The sequence below is a fragment of the Cetorhinus maximus genome, chromosome 6 (assembly GCF_964194155.1).
Source record: "Cetorhinus maximus chromosome 6, sCetMax3.hap1.1, whole genome shotgun sequence".
Taxonomy (NCBI): domain Eukaryota; kingdom Metazoa; phylum Chordata; class Chondrichthyes; order Lamniformes; family Cetorhinidae; genus Cetorhinus; species Cetorhinus maximus.
In genome coordinates, this window is record NC_135884.1 from 26,248,419 (window position 1) to 26,271,604 (window position 23,186).

The 23,186-nt window shown below is 38.2% G+C and overlaps 1 protein-coding gene across 2 annotated transcripts in view; it reads right to left on the minus strand.

The window, feature by feature from the left end:
• Positions 1-2,869: 2,869 nt before the first annotated feature.
• The window catches only part of nup210 (nucleoporin 210), a 103,215-nt gene continuing 82,898 nt past the window's right edge, over positions 2,870-23,186 (minus strand). For both annotated transcript variants that reach the window (XM_078543460.1, XM_078543461.1), the window contains exons 30-40: positions 20,562-20,736; positions 19,344-19,519; positions 16,847-17,067; positions 16,611-16,747; positions 15,150-15,276; positions 14,632-14,778; positions 14,122-14,372; positions 12,515-12,731; positions 8,925-9,044; positions 8,767-8,841; positions 2,870-4,405 (exon numbers count right to left, since the gene is read on the minus strand). In XM_078543460.1, coding sequence (XP_078399586.1) covers positions 4,284-4,405; positions 8,767-8,841; positions 8,925-9,044; positions 12,515-12,731; positions 14,122-14,372; positions 14,632-14,778; positions 15,150-15,276; positions 16,611-16,747; positions 16,847-17,067; positions 19,344-19,519; positions 20,562-20,736 — 1,768 coding nt within the window. In that variant the 3' untranslated portion in view covers positions 2,870-4,283. The remainder of the gene's footprint in view (positions 4,406-8,766; positions 8,842-8,924; positions 9,045-12,514; positions 12,732-14,121; positions 14,373-14,631; positions 14,779-15,149; positions 15,277-16,610; positions 16,748-16,846; positions 17,068-19,343; positions 19,520-20,561; positions 20,737-23,186) is intronic.

The window sequence follows — 23,186 nt, forward strand, 5'->3', positions numbered from 1 at the left end:
TTCCATACTATGTTAGCATTGAATTGTTATTTTCTAAGTTTTCCAATTCATTCAGTGTCCACTCATGTTTTCACCCAACATACATAATGAATTATAAATTTAATTTGCTATTAGTTGGCCCAGTTACATAAATGTTCCAAACTCTTCTGAAATTAAAAAAAAATTTCTTCTTCTGTTTTAACTACTTTCTCTATCCTAGTGCCCCTGAAAATTTATCAAGGCAACAATGGGTTTGATTTCTTAAGATATCCATGTATACAAGAAAACACATTGGACTCTGGGATGCTCAGTTCAATGCTTTTTTGTTCTCCCCCTCTTATCACCACTCTACCTTCCTGTTGGATATGTATTTTAATTTAATCATGATATGCACGTGTCACTGGCCAGGCCAGCATCTATTGCCCATCACAAACTGCCCTTGAGAAGGTGGTGATAAGCTAACTTCTTGCAGTCCATGTGGTGTAGGTACACCCTCAATGTTGTTAGGAAGTGCCAAGATTTTGATCCAGTGACAGTGAAGAAATGGTCATATAGTTCCAAGTCAGGATCAAGTGAGACCTCGAGGGTGATTTGCAAGTGGTGGAATTCGCAGGATCTTGGTGAGTTGTTGCAGTGTATCTTGTAGATAGTATACACTGCAGCCACTGTGGGCCTGTGGTGATGGAAGTAAATGTTTAAGGTGGTGGATGGTGTGCCAAACAAGTTGGCTACTTTGTCTGCATTCATTCAGGCAATTGGGGAGTACTCCATCACACTCAAGCTGTGCCTTGTAGATGGTGGGCAGGTTTTGGGGAGTCAGGTGGTAAAATACCATACTCACTGCAAAATTCCCAACCTCTGACCTTCTCTTGTAGCCACAGTATTTATATGGCTGGTCCAGTTAAATTTCTGGTTAATAATGAACCCAGAGTGTTGCTGGTGGGGGATTTACTGATAATGCCATTGAATGTAAAGGAGAGTTGGTCATTATCTGGTACCTTGTATGGCATGAAAGTCACAATATTTGCCACTTAGCATCCAAGCCTGAATGTTGTTTGGATCTTTCTGCATGCAGGCATGGACAGCTTCATTATCTGGGAAGTTGTGAATGGACAATTTGTAATTAGTCCTGAAGTGCCACTTCATAGCACTGTTGATGACACCTTCCAATATTTTGTTGATGATTGAATGTAGATTTATTGGGTGGAAATTGACTGGATCAAATTTGCCCTGCTTTTTACGGACACAATACTTCTCTTTTGCATACTAAAATTCCTATTTTTAATCATTTTCTTGTCCTGTTCCAACAGCTTTTAGTTTTTCACATCTTTCATTTAGGATCTTAAAGCCTTTGAGATTTTCAAAACTGCATCATTTATATTATACAGCACGGAAGGAGACAATTTGATCCATTGTGCCTGTGCCAGCTCTTTAAAAGAGCAATCCAATTAGTCCCATTCTCCTGCCCTGCAAATATTTCTCAAGTATTTATTCATTTTCCTTTTAAAAAAGATTATTGAATCTGCTTCTATCACCCTGTCAGTACATTCTTGGTCATAACAACATACTGAATTAAAAAAAATCTCTTCTTGCCTCTGACTCTTTGCAAATTACCTTAAATCTCTTTTGGTTACTGATTCTCATGTCACTGGAAAGTGTCTTTCCTTATGGACTCTTAGCAAACTATTCAGAACAGTTCAAATCTTCCCCTTAACCTTTTCTGCCCCATGAACAAATCTAGCTTCTCTAGTAACTAATGTCACATCTCTGGGACCATACTAGTAAATTTGCCCTGCATTCTCTCCAAGGTCTTGACTTTTTCCTTAAAGTATGGTCCCCAGAATTTGGCACAATACTCCAGCTGGGGCCTTACCAGTGACTTATAAAGGATTAGCAGAGCTATGTTGCTTTTGTAATCTATTTTCATAAAGTCAAGGACCTGATGTTTGTTTTTGAATGAGCAGCCCTCTCAATATGTCCTGCCATTCGCAAATATTTGTGTATGCACACCTCGCTGTTTTTGCACTCCCTTTAAAATTGCACCATTTAGTTCATATTGCCAGCAATGCAATTATTATGAACACCAAGTTGAAAATTTATTAATGATGAGTGCTCACATTCTAAATCCATACTGTTTATTTCAACAAATTACTGCTTTATTAAAAACTCCCCTAGCATATTCCTCAATTACTCCAATTATTTTACTTATTTATCATTTACAAAAAAAATGGAAGCATTTATGTTGATTCTTTCCAATCCAACAGATTCACACTACTTTTTTGATGGGTTTGTGCCCCATAAATTTCCTTTCCAATCTCTTTCAATAATCCAGGATAAAGACCAGCTGGCCCATTTCAGGTTTTTAAGTACCAACACTACACCAAAATCAGAATTCTCTAGGATATGTTGTTCAATAATTTGAGTGTTAATATTCCCAACTCCAACACCCCCCAACCACTGTGAAAAACTCTAGAAAATAATATCCCCCAAAATCATCAATTTTGCTCTTCAGAAATTTAACTTCCTTTCCAGGTATCTTACTAATACGATACTGAAAACAATGTTTCACTGCGGTCAGTACCCTTTGTCCTACTTTTCTCTGGTGTCCTCTCTGATCCTACAATAATCTCTAACCTAGTTTAACACATGCTACATTTGGCCAAAAGTGTATCCCTCATCTATACGTAGCCCATATGTGAATAAAAACGGTCTCGTTGGATTCTTATTTTTTTAGCTAGAAAAGCTACATTTCACAAGTAGATTTTAATACTTTCAGCAGAGCTTCTCAGATGAATATTTAATATTTGCTAGTGGGTGTCCCAGAGCAAGCAATCTAAAAATGATTGATACGCAAACGTGTTCAACTAAAATTACTGAACAAAGACATTAATAAAGAAGAATGTCTTTGATGACATTTATTATTTGACAAACACATAAAAAACAGCACAATGCATCACTTTGAAAATAAACTGAAAAATGCTGGTAGTTTCACTACATTTCATATTCTTATCATTCATTACACAGTGGTTTTTAAGGCACGTCAGTGATACAACTTCAAGGATGAACTAAAATTATTCACATGAACAGGTAAATTGGGCTAAATTCAATGATCACTTGATGCTAAGCATTTGGTCTGTTCAAGTAAACTTAGCATTTAAGATATGCTGCATACTCTTCACATTATTTATTACATTACAGCTACAAGCACAATCTTGGTTCAGCTACTGTGCTGAGGTATAATGTCAGTCATAGAAAAGCAGAGTTATCACACAGAAGGACCATTAACAACTGTCCGAAAAAACAAAAGAATGGGTACATTGGATTTACAATAGTTCCATATTTCTCAAATTGTACTTCACCTATTAAAAACTTTCTATTTATTGAAGTTCCTGCTCTTTCTGCGATAATCCAAATGTAAAGATTAATACCACAAAATCATTAGTTTAAAAAACCTATCAAATGCTCGATGTTAAACATTACCAAATAAACTTTTTACCATTCTTTATTCATACAATTTCACAGAAAAATGCAATTCAGGCTCTTTGCTGCTCAAAATAAAGTTAAAATATTACAAAATAAGCATGACTTCAAAGCAGTCAGTCAAATAAAAAAAAGGTTCAGGTACTTTCACAAACAGCAAAAAAAATCCAAGTATAATTCACACTGTAACATTGCAAAAATCATTAACTGCAAAACATACTTATTTTGAATTCCACTGTTTATTACAAGTAAACTAGTCAGGATTACAGCAAATGCATTCATCTACCACAGGGTTAATTTTTCCATGTGGATATTCACATCTTATTTTGTAAAAATTGTTCAATTCAACATTTTAAAGGGACACACTGGAGAGCTGCCTAATGGCTCAAAACTTTTTCTAAGAGATAACTCAGCCAATGAGACCTGGGCTTAATTACTGCTCCAAGCTGGAATGGAAGTCAGGTACACTGATTGGCCTCAATCCTCCTGGGCTGAGGAGAAAGAAAATGACTAGCATTCCTCATCACTGTACCACAACCCTGCGGCAACTTCTCATGCATGAAAGCCAAGTCGGGACAACACAACGTATGGCTATGGTGCCCCTATTTTTTAACAACCTGCTGACGCTATCCGTCCAAGCATCACTAGCCATGCAGGATATTTAAGATTGAATAGTGCTTGTGCAAACACACCAACAAGGAGATCAATTGCCTTCATGAGAGGTAGGGATTAAAAAGTAAAAAAAAACTGAAAATAAGGCACTATAATTTAGAAAGACTGTGGAAAGATGCTCCTTGGTTGCATTGGGCATTCTTTTTCTCATATCAAGTGTTCCCCGGTGAAGATCCGTTGGATGGATAACCTGTACTCCACAATCTGGACCGTGGACTGCTTCTACCACTCGAGTGCATGCTTGTATTAAAATGAGTAGGAGGAGAAGAAAACCCTAAAGAGAATCAACAGTATTGAAACTTTAATACAGTTATGTTCTAATGTATTACTTTATAAAGTGAATGGCTAATTTTATATGCATTTATAGAGACTTTATATTCAATCCATGCAGTACATATTTAAAACAATATGGAACTTTCCAGAGAACCATAGAAAAGTTACAGCACAGCAAGAGGCCATTCAGCCCATCGTGTCTGCACCACCTGCAAAAGAAAAGACTAGTTGCCCATTTTAATCCCACCTTCTAGCACGTGGTCCGTAGCCTTTGCAGTTTACAGCACTTTAGGTGCAGATCCGGATGCCTTTTAAATGAGTTAAGGGTTTCTGCCTCCACCATCAAACCAGGCAGTAAATTCCAATCACCCACCACCTTCTGGGTGAAAAAGTTTATCCTCATGTCCCCTTTCATCCTTCTACCAATCACCTTAAATCTGTGCCTAGTAATTGACCTCTCTGCTAGGGGAAACAAGATACCCCCCTGCATACTCTATCCAGGTCCCTCAATCTTGTACACCTCAATCATGTCACCCCTCAGCCTCCTCAGTTCCAAGGAAAATAACCCCAGCCTATCCAATCTGTCCTCAACTGCAACTTTCAAGCCCTGGCACATTGTTGTAAATCTCCTCCGTACTCTCTCCAGAGCAATTATGTCCTTCCTGTAATGTGGCAGCCAGAACTGTACACACAATTTCAGCTGCAGCCTAACCAGCATTTTATACAGTTCCATCATTACATCCCTGCTTTTATATTTTATACCACGCCCAATAAAGGAAATCATTCCATATGCTTTCTTTACCACCTAATCCACCTGCCCTGCCACCTTCAGGGACCTGTACTCCAAGGTCTCTCACTTCCTCTACCCTCTCAATATCCCATTTATTGTGTATTCCCTAGCTTTTTGTCCTCTCCGAATGCATTACCTCACTTCTCTGGATTGAATTCCATCCATCACTTTTCCACCCACTCAACCAAACCATTGATATCATTCTGGAGACAACAGCTATTCTTTTCACTGTCAACTACAAGGCCAATTTTTATGTCATATGCAAATTTCCCAGTCATGCCATCCACATTTAAGTTCAAATCATTAATATATACAACAAAGAGCAAGGCGACTCAACACTGAGCCCTGTGGAATGCCACTGGAAACAGTTTTCGATTCACAAAAACATCCAACAATTACCCTTGTTTCCTGTCACTGAGCCAATTTTGAATCCAACTCGCCACATTCCCCTGTATCCTTTGGGCTTTTACTTCTCTGACCAGTCTGCCATGTGGGACCTTGTCAAATGCCTTACTAAAATCCATGTAGAGAACATCCACTGCACTACACTCATCAATCCTCCTTGTTACTTCCTCAAAAAATTCTATTCAATTAGTAAGACATGGCCTTCCCCTAACAAAACCATGCTGACTACTTTCTAAGTGACAGTTTATCTTGTGTATCAGAATTGATTCTAATAAATTGCCCACCGTAGAAGCCAGACTGACCAGCTTATAATTATTTGGTATATCCCTTGCACCCTTTTTAAATAATGGCACAAAGTTCTCAGGCCTCCAATCCCCTGGGAGCTCACTTGTATCTAGTGAGGATTGGAAAATGATCCTCAGAACATCCGCTATTTCTTCCCTGGCTTCCTTCAAAAGCCTGGGATAGAATCCATCCGGCCCTGGTGACTTATCCACCTTCAAGGACGTCAGCCCCTCTAGTACATCCTCTCTCGCTATGATTTGTATCTAATATTTCACACTACTGTTTAACTAGAATGTCTGCATCATCCCTCTCCTTAGTGAAGACAGAGACAAAGTACTCATTGAGAACCCTGGCCACATCTTCAGCATTAAAGCACAAGTCACCATGTACATCACTGATCGGCCCTACCCTTTCCTTAGTTATTCTCTTGCTCTTGATGTACTAGTAAAACATCTTTGGGTTTTCATTGATTTTACCTGCCAATACTTTTTCATATCCTCTCTTTGCTTTTCTAATTACCTTTATTTCACACTTGTACTTTATATACTCTAGGTTTTCTACAGTATTAAGTTTTTTGTGACTGTCATAAGCTTTCTTTTTCTGCTTTATCTTACCTTGTATACTTCTGGATAACCAGGGGGCTCTAGATTTGGCAGTACTGGCCTTTTTCTTTGTGGGGACATGTATACACTGTGCCCACAGAATCTTGCTTTTGAATGCCTCCCACTGGTCTCTCACTGATTTCCCTTCAAGTAGCTATAACCAGCCCACTTTCGCCAGATCAACTCAGCTTTGTAAAATTTGTCCTTCCTCAATTTAGAACTTTTACTCCTGTTCTATCTTTATCCTTTTCCATAATTATACTAGATCTAACTGTATTATGGTCACCATCTCCAAAATGCTCACCCACTGCTATGTCATCCACTTGCCCAGCTTCATTTCCTAATACGGAATCTAGAATTGCATTACCTCGCGCTGGGCTTGTTAGGTGCTGGCTAAAAAAGTTCTCTTCAATGAAGTTCAAGAATTTTGTGGCCTCTGTGCCTATTACACTGTTCGCATCCCAGTTGATATTAGGGTAGTTATATTTCCCTATTATTTTTGCACTCAGAAATTTGCCTACATATTTGCCCTTCTAACTCCCTCTTACTATTTGGGGGTCTATAGTACACTCCTAGTAGTGTGGCTGCCCCCTTTTTAATTTCTGAGCTCAACCCATAAGGCCTCATTTGATGATTCATTTAGTACATCATCCCTCCTCACAGCTGTAATTGATTCTTTAACCAATAATACTACATCCCCAACTTTTTTAGCCCCCTCTCTATCCTGCATGAAAACCCTATTTCCAGGGATGCTGAGCTGCCATTTTTGCCCCTCTTTAAGCCCAGATTCTGTTATAGCAATGATATCATGCTACCATGTGTCTACCTGTGCCCTCAGCTCACTGGCTGTTTGCTATACTCTTTGCATTTAAATAAATACCTTTTAACACTGCCAAATTTCTTTGCTGCTTCTGTCACCCACTAATTTTCTGTCTCCCACTCCTTGCTCTGAATTTGTCCTCACTGAATCTGCCCTCAGGTTCTCACCTCCCCGCCAATCTAGTTTAAACCCTCCCCAATAACACTAGCAAATCACCCTGCAAGGACATTCTTCCCGGTCCTAGTCAGGTGTAGACTGTCGGGCTTGTACAGATCCCACCTTCCCCAGAAGTGGTCCCAATGGCCCAAAAATCTGAAGCCCTCCCTCCTGCATCATCTCTCCAGCCTCACATTCATCTGGTGTATTCCCCAATTTCCATACTCACTAGCATATGGCCTTGGAAATAATCCAGAGATTACTATCTTTGAGCCATGACGACTTATAAATTGCCAGACAAAAAGGACAAGGTTTGCTACACTGGGACCAGGTGGTTTAGTGGATTAACATATTTGTCTATGAAAAAAAAATTTCAGTACAACCCAGACTAGGGTGATAAAAATCTGTTCCTTCTGGCAGCTATTAAGACTGGCATGTATAAAAAAGTTCCATTTCAATAACACAGATGCACAACAAAAATTCACCAACAATTTGAAGTAAATTATTAATATCATAGAATGTAAGGATTTACATTGTTTTATCAGAAGAGAAGAGCAAGTGAATAGCACATCCGAGGCCTAGGCTAGGTTGGGACAGAATGGAAGCAGCTTTTCTCTCCAGGTGCCGTTTTGTGATTGACACTGAATTACAAAGTGTGAAATGGGACAGATTTTTTCTTCCTGATTCCTACACAAGACCACTCACTAAGTGAAAATCAAGCAAGAATGAATTTTTAAAAACGGCTTAATAAAAGATCTCAATTGCTAAAAGCCAGGATCTTTCTGCAAGTCATTTTTCTCTACCAAGGTTCCTTTCATAGCGGGCTAATTACCTATTTACTCTGGCTAAGGCTACTTATACAATCAGTGTCATTTATTTCAAATAGAACTTAGCTGACTATAACTTAGCAGAATTCTACATGCTCAAAAATATTTCTACCAATAAAGCCCAAAATTACTTCATATAGAATCCTTAGGGGTATCATAATCATAAATACTTTCTGTAATGTACAATTCCTGTCATGAATATAGATCAATAAAAATGTAACCAACTGATATTAAAACTAATTCAATACGAAAAAGAAAATATGACATTTCTACACAGTTGTCTCATCTTGTATTTTGATTGGACAGTTCAAAAACCAGAGCCAAAATGCTAAGCATACAACTCATTTAGATTTAAAACATCCCCAAAGCAAGAACTTAAATCAACAAATTAAATGGTTATCCAACATCAATTTCTAAAACTGGACAAAAACTTTTGATAATAAATATTTTACGAATAAGCATATTGGTAATGTTTACCTCTTCGAGGCGGGGTCTGAGTAATAAATGCTGGGTGATGAATCAGCTCCCGTGGTGAAAAGAATGCATGATAGGCTGAAAATGAAAATGAAAATAAGTATTTAAGAACAGTAAAATCATATATCAGTTAAACTTTTCTTCAAACTAGTAGTGCTTACCAATAATCATAATTGCAGTTGCAGCAAGTAGTGCAAAAAGTGTGAAGAACATAACTTGGTAAGACTGAATGAACTGCTGGAAGAAACCAACGCCTTCCCAGTGAGCTGCTGTGATATCAGCTGAGAAAAGACAAACAGAAACGGTTAAAACACTTTGTAACATTGTGTGATTGAGTGTTACATACATTCACAGGTTTCCAATCATCTTGCATTTAAAAATTCTTTAGTTAGTATAGTGTACTCATGAGGGCTCAGTTATTGAAAGCACTAAAATCTGGAACCAAATCAAATGGATGCAGAAGGTCCCAGCCTCATTGCCAACTTAGTACTGAATCAGCAGGCCTCAGATGGGGTGGCAGTAGAGATGCTGCCATTGGCTTAATGGCACTGGACACACTTCCAGACTGATCTCCAGTCACCCACAATAGAAAACATTAGTATGCATATCAGGGTGAACCGGATAAGCCTTGGTTGTAGTACTGTCCCCAATTCCCCAGTTAAATTGCCCAGCACACACTGACGAGGCAGAGGCATGAAAAGTGGCCACTTAGATGAAATGACAGAGTAGCTAGCAGCCATGGAACTATAGCCCTGCTCAAAAGTTAGCAGCTACAAGGAGGAAAAAGGTTGAAATAATAATGTTAAGAAAATTACTTTTCAGTCTTCTTCCCCCATTTTGTATAACATTGTGACTCAAGCAGAAATTTGGCAACCCACATTCTGAAAACTTATGAACAAATCAGTTCCTTGGCAACAATTCCTTGAAAACAAATACGGCTACTACTAAATGAATGGTCTGGTTGTGTACCTGGATCCTGTTTCTACTCCAGTTGCAAGATGACACATAATAGTCCCTAGAATTTGTTAAGCAGGAAAGATGGTGAGTGAGGCACCCATATTAATAATGGTGTCAGGACAAAGGAGCAAGGAGTAAGTTCTTCAGTGCTATGCCTTCTATTGTACTGATTTATTGAGCATGTCACTCTTGAAAAACAAGCTAGCCATATAATTTGGTGTTTAAGCATGAATATCAGCAGGTTAAGACATATGATGGGGTCCGTATTGCCTAAAAATAGGTAATGTATAGGAAAAGCCAAATACAAGGACAATAAATGGCAGCAAAATTTGGCAGCTACAGTTTAATCAAAACATTTGTTCAACAGCATCACCATAAGATAATGACTGGCTCTTGGTTCATATCAATCTTTAAAGACAACAGTGTGCACTTCTAGGACCCACATGTAGAGCTCAGTTGCATCTCTCTAATAAGTTGTGAGTCTGATATCAAATAGTTAAACTTACAGATCAACACATTCCTGATTGGAAGGGAGTGGCATTCAAGCTGCTTGGTAAGCTTAAGTCTTGTTGGGTTAAATGTCAATGCAATATCTCAAGAGGATATCTGTCAAACCAACTGCTTAGATAAAAATGAATATAAAAAGTGCCCAAGACTGAATGCCAATACAAAAATCTGGTTCCAATTCATTGCCTCTATATTGAATCTCAAGTACTCTCCATGTTCAATTACACATGCTTGATACCCACAGCCACAAACCAATCTTCTAGATGCATGGTTTGAAATAATTGCATTCTTGCTACAAGTTGAACAGATCCTCCTACCCTGTTAGGGAGCTACAAGTTAATTAGCTTCTGAGTTTCCTGGAAAGGCTGCATCTTCCCTATAACATGCAAAAACAGAAGGCTCCTTTATAGGAACACTGGCCATGACTTAAAGAGCTTCCATTTCTGGAAAATCCTTGTGAGAATGTAAGTAACCTTCACTGTCTCACCCTAGCAATTCAGAGAAACAAGGCCCTACTTGTCTTAAAAAAAAACTCAGATGCAATCCTCTACTGACAACCCATTGATACCTGGAAAAATTGTGAAAAGGAGTTACTGTTGGGGCACGCTGGCAGCTGCAAGGAGATTCATTTTACAGTCCCTACTGCCATCTCCTGAACCCAAGTATGAAGTTCACTACTTTAGAAGGCTGAACAGTTCAATGTACAGTTTGGATAAATTGGCTACTTCAAGATATGGCAGGACTTCCCTTGCTGCTGTATATATAAACTTTTCACTACTTGTTCCACCACAAAATAATTAGTTGAGAAAGGAGCTTCTACTAAATAGACCTGCAGATCTTGAATACTTAAAATGATCTGCTAAGATCATGAAGCAGAAAATAATCCAATATCTATCACTACACGGGTGTCAATAGCAGGCTAATGCAATTGTTCGGCAATCTATTTTTATTTAAGGAATAGCTTGGTCCAAGGGTTAAAATTAGAAGTGTTAAATCTTTGCGCAGAAGGTTGTAATGTTCTAGGAGAATGAGCCAAATGATGTTTGGCAAATAGCGTTTAAACTAAATAAAAAATAATGCAGCGTCATGCATGTAGGTAAGCCTAACGTGTTCTGGTAATTACATGATATTAAAAGAATCTAGGTGATATTGTGAACGGATCAGGGAAGATTTACAACTAATGCAGAGAAGGCATAGCCAAAGCAAACATGGTATTGAGTTGTATCGAGAGAGGTATTGAGTACAATTAAAAGCATGCGTTGTCATTATACAGGTTGATCGTTAGGCCACATATGGAGTACAATGTTCAGATTTGGTCTGCCAACATGGTGCGAGATATAGTGGCCTTGAAAAAGGTCACAAAAGAGTTACAAAAATGATACCTAGTTTAAAGAACTGTAGTTACTCAGATAGATTTAAAGAACTGGGTCTATTTATTTCAAAGCAGCATAGGCTTGTAAGTGACATAATAAGAGGTATAGAAAACAATAAACAATATTGCATGCATATTGATTGATTTTTCAGTTTGACAGATTGGGGAAGACTCCCTAAGAGACATGTATTTAAACCATGCAAAAGTAGAAACAGGATGGGTGTTGCAATGTTCTTCATTACCCAGAGTGGTGAGCCTTTGAAATGATTTACTAGCTTCTGTAGTGACTCTCTGCGTGTCTTCAAGAAAGCAGGGCTGGTTCTTGGCTGGGGCAGAGATCTCGTTTATCTGGATAACAGTTAACAACGACATGGTCATTAAGATCTCCTGACTACTTTTAATAGATTGAGAGGGTCAGGAAGGAATTTTAATTTAATTTTTAATTTCCCCCATTTATTGGCTCTAAGTTTTTTTTTCTGTCTCTTCCAGTGGCTTTGTTGCTGGGGGAGGGAGATATGATGGGGGAAGGAAGTGTCTAGTCAAGATGCTCCAGGCATCATTAAAGCTTGATGGTCCAGCTGGTCTAATCCTGTCAGTCATTTATCACCAGGATAATTCTGTGCTTCTTGCTAATGAACAAAGGAGTTAGCAGGTTGCAAATCTCAACAGTGTCCAGTTCTCACTTTTCCAAATTATCTTAGCTTAATATCCTTTTTGAACAAGGCATGCATTTAGAGATATGGCAGGTTAGGTCAGGGCAAATTGTTGAATACTTTCACTTCAACCATCCTTCTGAGAAGCTATCTGGCCCGCTTGTACCACATTTCTGTAGAATCAGCCTATACCAGAATACTGTGCTTATATACCAATTATATCAACTATTATTTTATAGGAGGTCAAAATATATAAACTTACATTGCGCTTCTGCATTTTTATCAGAAATGTGCAGGACTTTCACTGGAATAGAGACTGACTGGTCTGTCATTGAGTTGGAAATGACAAGAGTTGTTGACATGGATCCCTGGCTTATTAGCCTAGTATCAGACAAGGTGACTGTAAACTTCACATAGCTTTGTAGTCCATAGAATTTCTCCTTTTCTTGAATAATTATCAATGGTGATCCTGGTTTAACCTAAGGGGGAAAGAGAATTCTCCTTACTCTACTATAAAATATAGATTACACATTCTATTGGCTAGGAATAGATGGCAAGGTCCATACTGTGACACACTTTATACAAGTATGATTTCGAAAAGCAACCTGTTTACAATGTAACCTGTATGGTAGCATTACAAACTCAACAATCAGTGGGTTTATTATTTTTCACAGACTGGTGGACTTCCAGCCTTTCATTTCATTTCCTGGGTCAAATGCTTTCTGGGTACCCCAGCAGAGGGACAACTCAGAGAACCATGGTGTTGTATCCTGTTCCGGAATCCTTGGCCACCTGTGTTTTGGGCAGAGGTTGGCAATTATGGATGGTATTTAATCTTGTACATAAAACTGATAGGAATATTGTCAACAAAGGAAAAAAAAAGAGGGGCAAGGATATGATTCATTTCAGAACTTCCATACAGCCATACAGAGAGTTATGGCCTGGCCTGGCCATGTGTGGTAGGATTTTCATAATTGTACATCTACAAGCAACTGCAGAGTCACGCATTTCAATCTCCACCGCCCAAAATGATGATGATGGGCAGTTGAATAAGATTGGCTTTCCACTTCACCAATTTCAATTTTGCTGCCATTATGACAAAGATGAATGGGACAAGGTTGCTTCAGTAGTGTAAAGGAAGTCGAAAAGCTTGCAGATATATATACACTATATACCTAAAGATGGGTGCTGATTTAACTATAAGTTGAAATTGTTGGTTGGCAAGTCTAGATGTGACGTAGAGAAAATGTGTGTAGTTTCAGGTATACTGATTTTCACATAGAAAAAAATACTTAAGACTTCATACAATTTTACTGATCAAATCACTAACTTCAAAATGTAAAGTTGAACATGCCAAGACGATTTTTCAAAGAATTAATTCTGTTGTCACAGTTAGCTAAATGACACCATAATAAAGCAATTATGTCACACTTGCCAAACAGTGTTCTTGTTTCTTTCAAAATTTGCAACTATGTTGTGCCCTGATATCTGTGCAATACATTGCAAATATATGTATATGTAATGGCTCTCATTTTAGCGTGCCGACATGTGTTCAACAGCACAAATCAGTCAACAAATATATTACATCTGTCTACTGGTGTAAGCTTACCAGTCCTAAAGAGAGTCAGTACAGTGGAATTTCAATGATCATTTTAAATTAATGCATCAGCTCCAGTTTAATATTTGCAGTTCAAATATCTTCACTCCAGCATCAAACATGTGCCTTGTCTGTGTGTAGTGAAAATAGTGCAACCAAAGCTGAAGGAAATTCTATGCTTCTATATACCAATGACTAATATTTAAAATCAAAGTCACAATTAACAAGGTATAAAATACATATGTTAAGACATATGCCAGTTAGTCCCTTACCTCTAGATTCCCAAGAATTTCAGAAGTTTCAAACACTGTAATTTCAGCAGCTGTATATAGGTTGCTCAAAAGGATCTCAGACTGATCAGTATAAAAACCAGGTAAAAATGGAATGCTAGCACCAATTTGTTCTCTGATGAAATGAGCACCAGGTATCGAAGCTTTCACATTGACAGATGTTTTGGCTTTACTAAGTACTTTCAGTTGGTGGTCAGTCAACTTCTGCATTGTAATAGAACAAGTGTAATGTCCTAACAAGGAAGGAAGACAATTAATTCAAGTGTAGCTACTTAAAAAAAAAAACAACTCTCTTGTTTTGTTTCAACCAATACAAGCATAAAACATAAAAGATAACAAATCAGTGCCAAAACTGTATGAAAACAAGCGCTCAATTAAATATTATTCCATGAGGTGGTCAAAACCTTTAGTATGAATTTTAGTTTCTTCTTGTATATCCTATATGTCAAACTCACCAGGAAGCTACTTATGTAGAAACTAAAAAACAAATACCTGTATGTGTATCAAATCCAGTTTTAACATTAAACAAATCTTCAGGTGGGATTTCTATTGCCCCATTATTAAAATAGAGATCGCAAGTGACACTGGATTCAGGGTGTATTTTAGCAACTGCTTCGACATGTGCAGCTGTACAGTCTCCTGAAAGAGAACAAAATGAAATTTAAAATGATACAGACGGAAGATGACCAGTTTGGTTTCAATATGTGAAACTTTTCATTACAATATTCACTCCATTTGTGAAAAGTCTTAATATTCTGGATAACTTTAGTCTCAAAAGTGAATAAAATTTTAAACTCATATTAAACACGATATTTGCTATTTTCATGGGGGAGGCGGAGGGGCAACATTAGCAATGCTATTCCTTTAGCCCATGAATTCCAACTTTCAGCTTAACCCTAATCTACAATGTAGTAAATGCGTTAATTATTATTTATCAGTAAAAAAAAAACACAGAAGGCAGACTGACTTGCAATAGAAAAGTTCTCATGTCCTCCAGAAAAAAAAATTACCTTTCAAATTATTGCTGCTCTCTCCTATAATAACAGACACCTTAAATGGTGCAGCATCTGGTTGGCTTGTCAAAAGTGTACCACTCTGCACTTGTGCGACAGTCTTCCAAGCACTCTTAATCACCAGCTGGAAAACAGATTAACACTTAGCTAAATAATCATTTATAAGACCATAAGAAATAGGAGCAGGAGTAGGTTATTTGGTCCTTTTGAGTTTGCTCTGCCAATCAACACTATCATGACTGATCTTCTGCCTCAACTTCACCTTCTCTCACTATCCCCATTTGCCCCATTATTTAAAAATATATTGACCTTGGTCTTGAATATACTCAAACAATTGAGCAGCTACTAACCTCTGGGATAGAGAATTCCAAAATGTTCACAACTCGAGTGAAGAAATTTTTGCTCATTTCAGTCCTAAGTGTCCGATCGCTTATTCTAAGACACTGACTCATAGTTCTAGACTTCCCAGCCAAAGAAACATGCTCCTAGCATCTAGCCGATAACGCCCCTTAAGAATTATACTATGAAATCACCCTACATTCTTCCAAGCTCTAGGGTTAATTGGCTGAGTCCATCTTCATAGGATAATGCCCTTATCCAAGGAATCAGTTTAATGAACCTTTATTATACCCCCTCAAATGGAAGCACATCCTTCCTTGGGTAAGAAGGCCAAAGCTGTACACAGTACTCCAGATGTAGTGTCACCAAGAGCCTATATAATTGCAGTAAAACTTTCTTTACTTTACAACTGCTTGCTGTACCTGCATGTTATCATTCTCTTGTGTATAAGGATACCCAGGTCCCTCTGAATGCCAACATTTCCTAGTCTCAGCATTTGAAAAATGTTCTGCTTTTCTATTTCCTTCTAAAGTAGGTAACTTCGCATGTTCCGACATTATAATCCCATCGGTCACTCATTCACTTAGCCTATATCCCTGTGCAGCCTCTTTGCATCCTCCTCATGGTTTGCTTCACCAACCTAGCTTTGTATGGTCAACAAACATTGCATGTGGTCCCCTCATCAATGATATAGATTATATATATTGACACCCAAGCACTGATCCTTGCAGCACTCAAATAGTTACAGCCTGTCACTCCAAAAAAAATGTCTTGTTCATTCTATACATAACTATATATGTATTTTATAGCAATGGTACAAATATATCCAGCATTTGTCTGAAATGGGTGTTTTTGTCATGAAATACTGCATTTGAGCATACATTGTATTAACAAAGAATAATTTAGCTGCGTGAGCCACTGAAGAAATCAGCAATGCAGGTTGTAGGCCTGAGCATTTATCAGAATCTTCATGTACATAATGGGCCATTAATTCAGAATGGAAGTTGCATCATGTAATTTGATGAACACTTTCTTCCAATATCTAATTGTTTTATTAAGACAGAAAAACAAAACAAAACTCAGTCTCAGCATTTGTGCCTCATTACCAAAAGGGTTTACCTCTTTGTAGGTTTTGAGATGTCCTGGTACTTCATAATAAACAGTGACAGACCCAGAATCTCTTGCAACTGCAGTGCCGGTCTTTGGGTTAATCTGAAGAATATTACTGGAAGATGAACTCCAAACTCCTAATTGCGCTGGAGGAACATAGGTAAAGTTCTGGTTTTCATCATGTACTTGCATATTAGGTATTCACATGATCTCAAACTGTTACCAATGTCATTTCATGTGCTTACCTTCCTGATTAACTAGGTTACTGCTGAAACAGATGACATCACCAACCACAATATCTCCCAGCAAGTCAGGATAAATGAAATGTTCAACAGGTAAGGGAATATAATCTGATATTCCAGTATGCTCTGTGTCCCAGACTCGCAACAAAGTCAGCCCCACATTCACAGCCCTTATTATAAAGGTGTTATTAATGGTTCCTTTGCCAATCTGCAGCATGTCATCCCTTCAAAAATAAAAAGTTAAGAAATAATGTATTATAAAATGAACACACTGCATGTATTTGTTGTGCCTTTTCTTCCTAGAGCTTCAGAAAAATGGATATCTATCCCACAATATCATCAGGTTTGGGTTTTGTGTACACAAAAGAATCCTCAGACTGAACACATTTGTGGGAAAAGAGTTCAGGAACACTGACTGAACCAATGTCTGGCAGTATTGGAAGAGATTCCGAGTCTAACAGACTTCAGGGAGAGGGGACATAGAAAATGCAGCTCAAATTGGCCTTGATACCTTTAAGATCATTGGCCAACACCACCCTCTCCACTGCTTACTTCAATGGCAGCCCATTCCTGCCTTACAGCACTTGGTGAGTTTTCTGACTGAAGACTTTATTAAGCAGTAATTTCCATAAACAATGAAAAATTACAGTAGAAATGCTCGAAGCTAATTAATTAACACAGATTCCAAGTTTATATACAAAAAACAATTAGAAACTCAATGCCCCACCAAAAATGGTTTTGTAGTCTGAGGGAAAAGCATTTAACTAAATTTGGAGCTAAAATGGAGAGGAGGGGCTTGCCAATGAGCCAATCAAATGCAACCCAATAATTCAAATCACATGTTCGAGGCAGGTTAAAACAAAATAACAGAAAATTTAAAAAATCATATCTTGAGAAAATATATACATGTTCGACATGAGAAAGTTCATTAATTGAGAAAAAATGGCAAATAAGTAACTCAACAAAAGGCCTGAAATAAATATTATCTGCTTTATTTTTCCCTTAGTAACAAATACCTAAACAAAACTGTATTTCACAAATAATATGGCTAAACATAGCCATTGAATCGCAGACAAGTCAGACAGAAAAAGAGGTGATGGCTAGGAACATGGTCAGTTGTTCGAGGCCTAATGGTTCATAACTGGCCAATGACAGTTTAAGCCCCATTCTCCTAGTCCGCCTTCCCTTCCAGAGAGATTAGACTCCACTGCCACTGATAGTGCCAGTACCAGATCCCAGCAACACTGCTCACTTCCACTGCTCCAAAGTCACCTCCAGTCCAGCTGGAACCGAAGACCACTGAGCACCTCGTTCTGCTCCACCCCATTTATGTTCAAACAGCCAGAATCCAGGGGCAGAATTTTGCCCTTGATGGGCGGGCGGGGCCCCACTGGCTCGGCGGCGGGCGGGCAGCTGATCGCTGCTGCTGGAACGGGCCCCGCCGCCATTTTGAGTGGGCAGGCCAATGAAGGCCCGCCTAAGCACTTCCTGTGCACGGGGGGGTGGGGGGGAGAAGAGAGGGATTCCCCAACTTTCAAAGTGCGCTCTTTTGCACATGTGCGCGAAAGAGCGCACATTTCCCTGAGACTAGGGAGAGAGCTGAAAGTGTCATAAACTTGAAAAATAGAAAAATTAATATGTCCCCCTCATGTGACAATATCACACGAGATGGGACATGTTAATAAATATCACAAATTTTATTAAAGTTTTTTAAAAACAGACATGAAACCTCGTTCCACCAGCTGGGGCTCCTGGCCTGCCCGCCAGCCTTAAAGTTGAATGGGCAGGGCCTTTAATTGATTTAACTACCCTGTCAATGACCAATGACGTCGGGGGTCCCCCCTGATGTCACCCCACATCATTTTCGTGTTGGCGAGCGGGCTCCGCCCCCAACTCGCCGACGGAAAAATTCTGGCCCAGGTCTTCCACAGTGCTCACAAATCCCCAAAACACATTTCTAGTACATTCTCATCCCAAAAATCACTTCAAATCTTCTAGGCCCCTCAAGAGCTCTACTCCCAATGATAACTGATTTTATTATCCCAGATACCGGGAGCTGCTACGTTGCTCATAGAACCACCTCCTCCATATCCTGGAATATCTAGTACAAGATACGAAGACTTCATCTGAGTTGTGTTAAAGTGGGGCCTACTTCCCATTACTCCCAAGGCCAACCCCAGTACTGTTATTGTTAGTGACCATAACACCTCTATTCTTGTAAAACCTTTTTCTCATCACAAACAACACCATGGGAGATTCACTACCATCCCCAAATATATTTAAAATGCACACAAAATGTGAATTAATGCAATTTCACAAAGGACACCCAAATAGACAAGTATATACAATCTGCTAATCCTTTGATTGACACTGGATTGGTATACGGCCTCATTAGGTCTTGAGATACTTTTTAAATCCATTGGTACCACGTATATTAGCTAGTAATATGTCTTAGTTTCACTTCAATATGGATAAACAGCAACTACCATCATTGGTTTACCTGTTCATAGCAAAGTTTATTATTGTATTCTGTGCATGGAAGGTGTCTCCAGAATGGTCATGGAAATGAACAGTCAAAGTTAAAGTTATCCCCACTGGAATAGCTGATGGAGACTCCTTGTTAAGTGTATGTATTACTGGACTTGTGCTGATTCTCAAGTAAGAGACAGGTGCAACCTAAAAAGCATGGAAACCATAAAAGTAAGCATGGTGCATAATACCATAATTTCCTTTGCAAAGATATTAAAAATAAAAAAATTAAGATCAGCATTATGGAGTTTATCTTCTTTAAAAAACAAAAACCTATTTGTCTAATTTTTAAAGCAGCTTTTGAAGCAAAAGTATCTAAACCCTACCCTTTAGGAGTTTAAAATTATAACGTAAAACCTTGTATTTACTTTTAAGCCACTTTACCACAAGATATAATTATTTTTAATATCCAAAGGAATGTTTGGATCAGCCTGAAATTCAAAACACTGGCTTTGTTTGTGAAGTCAACTAAGCAGTTTCAGACATTCTGGATAAATCAAACATAAAACAGAAACTTCCATTGAAGTATGGGACAGTGGAATGTGATATATTATTTTAAATATATTACCTGCAAGTCTCTCAATATATTGCACAGAGTTAGAAGATACACCATTTTATGGCGTATTTTATGAAGATACACTGTGTTACACATTGCATTCATCTTTGGGGGATTTTTTCCAAGTGCATTGGAGATCAACTGTTATAACTGCCCCATTATTCTCTAGAAGCCATACATAACTTATTTATACACAATGTAAGAATGGTGTCTTTTACCGCCTGATGGGTTCTAAAGCATATTACAGCCAATTCAATATTTTTGTAATGTAGAAAAATGCGACAGGTAAATGGTGGACAGCAGTATTTGCACAAATAGCAATGAGATAAATGACCAGATAATCTACTTCAGTGATGTTGATTGAGGGAAAAATGTCAACTTGGACACCAGAACTCCCTGCTCTTCAAATAATGCCACAGATTGTCAGAGAGAATAGACAGTAATAGAGAATAGCAATTTGAAGAGCCAATTTTTCTCTTGTCCCACCCATTTTACCACAGTGAAGCTTTTGAAGCGTTTCCTTCTCAAATATATTGAAAATTTTTTGAAACTATAAAAATATTTCTCAAAAACCACAACTGAGTTATGAAAAGACAATGCAATTAATAAATTTAATTATACAGTTTTTCTTACCTTAACTGCAACAGTGATTGTCTGGTTTATACCAAACTGCTCTTCAGAGATCACTTCAATTGTTGAAGTTCCAGTTATGGGACCAGATGTGAGAAATCCATTTTCATCCACTTGTATCACAGGAGTTTTGTCAGAAGAGTCTTGTACTCGATAACTGAGAGAAGCCACACCATCTCTGCAGATCGAGCAAGAATGAATGTGATTAACCAAAATTAATTTCTAGTTGCTAAATGATATTTTTCAAAATTGAAGCTCTTTTGTATACAGATGTATTTCAAATATTTGCAGTGTTTCATCAGCCCTATCTGTTCACCTGTCAACGGTGATGGTAATTAGGCATGCACATTTCCTTAAATACAACCTGACAGCCCAGAGAGTTGGGAAGGGCAGAAAGATTGAGAAAGTCAGGTGATCTGATTGGTTTGGAGCCAAATCGCTAATCCAAACAAGGGAATTCATTGTTAAACGCTCTCAGCATCACAATGAAGTGATAGATCTATGGCCCAGTCCGTCACTGGACCTAAAATGTAACCTAGAGATCTCCTCCCAGACAAAGACATACAAGTATAGCCTGATAATCCCTTTAACAAATAACAGGCTCTGTCTGCTATAACAAGTAGTAATTGCAAGTGCAGTTCACCTTTCTGGTCTTGGGTCTCCTCACCAGCTAGCCTCCCTTTCTGTTTTTATTCATTTTCAAAACTTGTGCTGTGGAGTTTGCCAATGTTCTTTTACGTAGGTGTCGGAAACAGTTCTTTGATTAATGTTGCAGCCACAACCAAACCCCTTTCACAGCAAACGTGGATAAAATGCAACATGTTGCTCTGGGAGTAAGGCAGGTGCTGCACATACAAATGTTGGACATCAAGAGATACAATTTCCTTATTAAGTGCTTACTTCATCCGACAGCTGAAGACAGTCAACAACAGTGTAAGCTGAGCCCAATAGCCTGCTGCAACTCCAAACAACAGTAGAAACTGTATGCATACACATTTAAACCACATACAACGTCCACCAAGCCTTCAGTCAACTTAACTGAAGGACCAATGTACATATTCATAAGCCTTGTAACATACTGTTCCTATTTTGTGTTTTTAAAATGCTTTTCATTGGGCAACTGAAAAAATATTTAAGAGGTGTTACCTTTTCTACTTTGTTATTATAATGCCTTTGTTACTCATTTACTTTCTCCTTACCTTTCCTTTTAATGTGGCCAATTTATATTTTTGAGTTTACCTTTGTACTTGTCAGAAATGAATGAGTGTTCTCTTATTGGCTTTGTTCTGCTGCGCGAGGAATGGATGTCTCCCCTAATGCTTCTGTACAGTTGCATCCTAGCTTAAACTTTGACTTGCTATCAAGCACTAGCTTGATCTCTGGCAAAGAATAACAATCCCTACCTAACAGCACTGTAGGGGTATCTTCACTACACAGACTGTAGCAGTTCAAGAAGTGACTCATCATCACTTTCTCAACAGCAATCTGGGATGGGCAACAAATGCTGGTTCTGTCAGTGATTCCTAGATCTCATGAAAAGAATAAAGAAAACATTCACACTGATTACTAAATTATTTCTCAATTTTTTGCAATTAGGAAAGAATTTAAACAACAATTTAAACATTTAAACAATTTAGGCAAATTAGTGTGGTTTGGCTCCTCAAACAAACTGGAGAAGTTCATTTTTACAGGAGTCGCTATTTGCTGCATCCTATGTACTGATTTGTTATTTAGTTGGTTGTAATCTTTCAAAATTCCCTAGATTCTGGAAAGGTCCCAGGGGATTGGAAAAATGAAAATATAACACCTCTGTTCAAGAAAGTAGAAACACAGAAAGCAGGAAACTATAGACCAGTTAGCCCAACATTTGCTATTAGGAAAATTCTATTATGAAAGGGGTATTGTAGGACGTTTAGAAATCATTATACAATCAGGCTGCGTCATTGCTTTGCGAAAGGAAAATAGTGCTAGACTAAAATGATTAGAGTTCTTTGAGAATGTAATAAACAGGTTGGATAAAGGGGAACCAGTAGATGAAGTGTATTTGGATTTCCAAAAGGCATTTGATAAGGTGCCACATAATAGGTTATGACACAAGGTAAGAACATATAGTTAAAAGCAAATAGTGTTGGGGGTGATATATTAGCATGGAGAGGGGACTGGCTAACTAACAGAAAACAAGTCGGGATAAATGGGTCATTTTCAGCTTGGCAAACTGTAACTAGTAGAGTGCCACAGAGATCAGTGCTAGGGCCTCAACCATTTATGATCTATATTAATGATTTGGATGAATGCACTGACTGTATTGCAGCCAAATTTGCTGACATTATGAAGATAGATAGGAAATTAAGTTGCGAGGCAAATACAACAAGTCTGTGCAGGAATATACACAGGTTAAGTGAGTGGGCAAAAATCTGATAGATGAAGTAAAACGTTGGCAGGAATAATAGAAAAGCAAGTATTATTTAAATGGAGAGATTGCAGAATGCTGTGGTAGAGGGACCTGGGTGTCCTTGCACATGAATCACAAAAGTCAGCACACAGGTGCAGCTAGCTAATTAAGACAAATGAATATTGGCCTTTCTTGCAAGGGGGATAGAAGTATGAAAAGAGGCAAATCTTGCTACA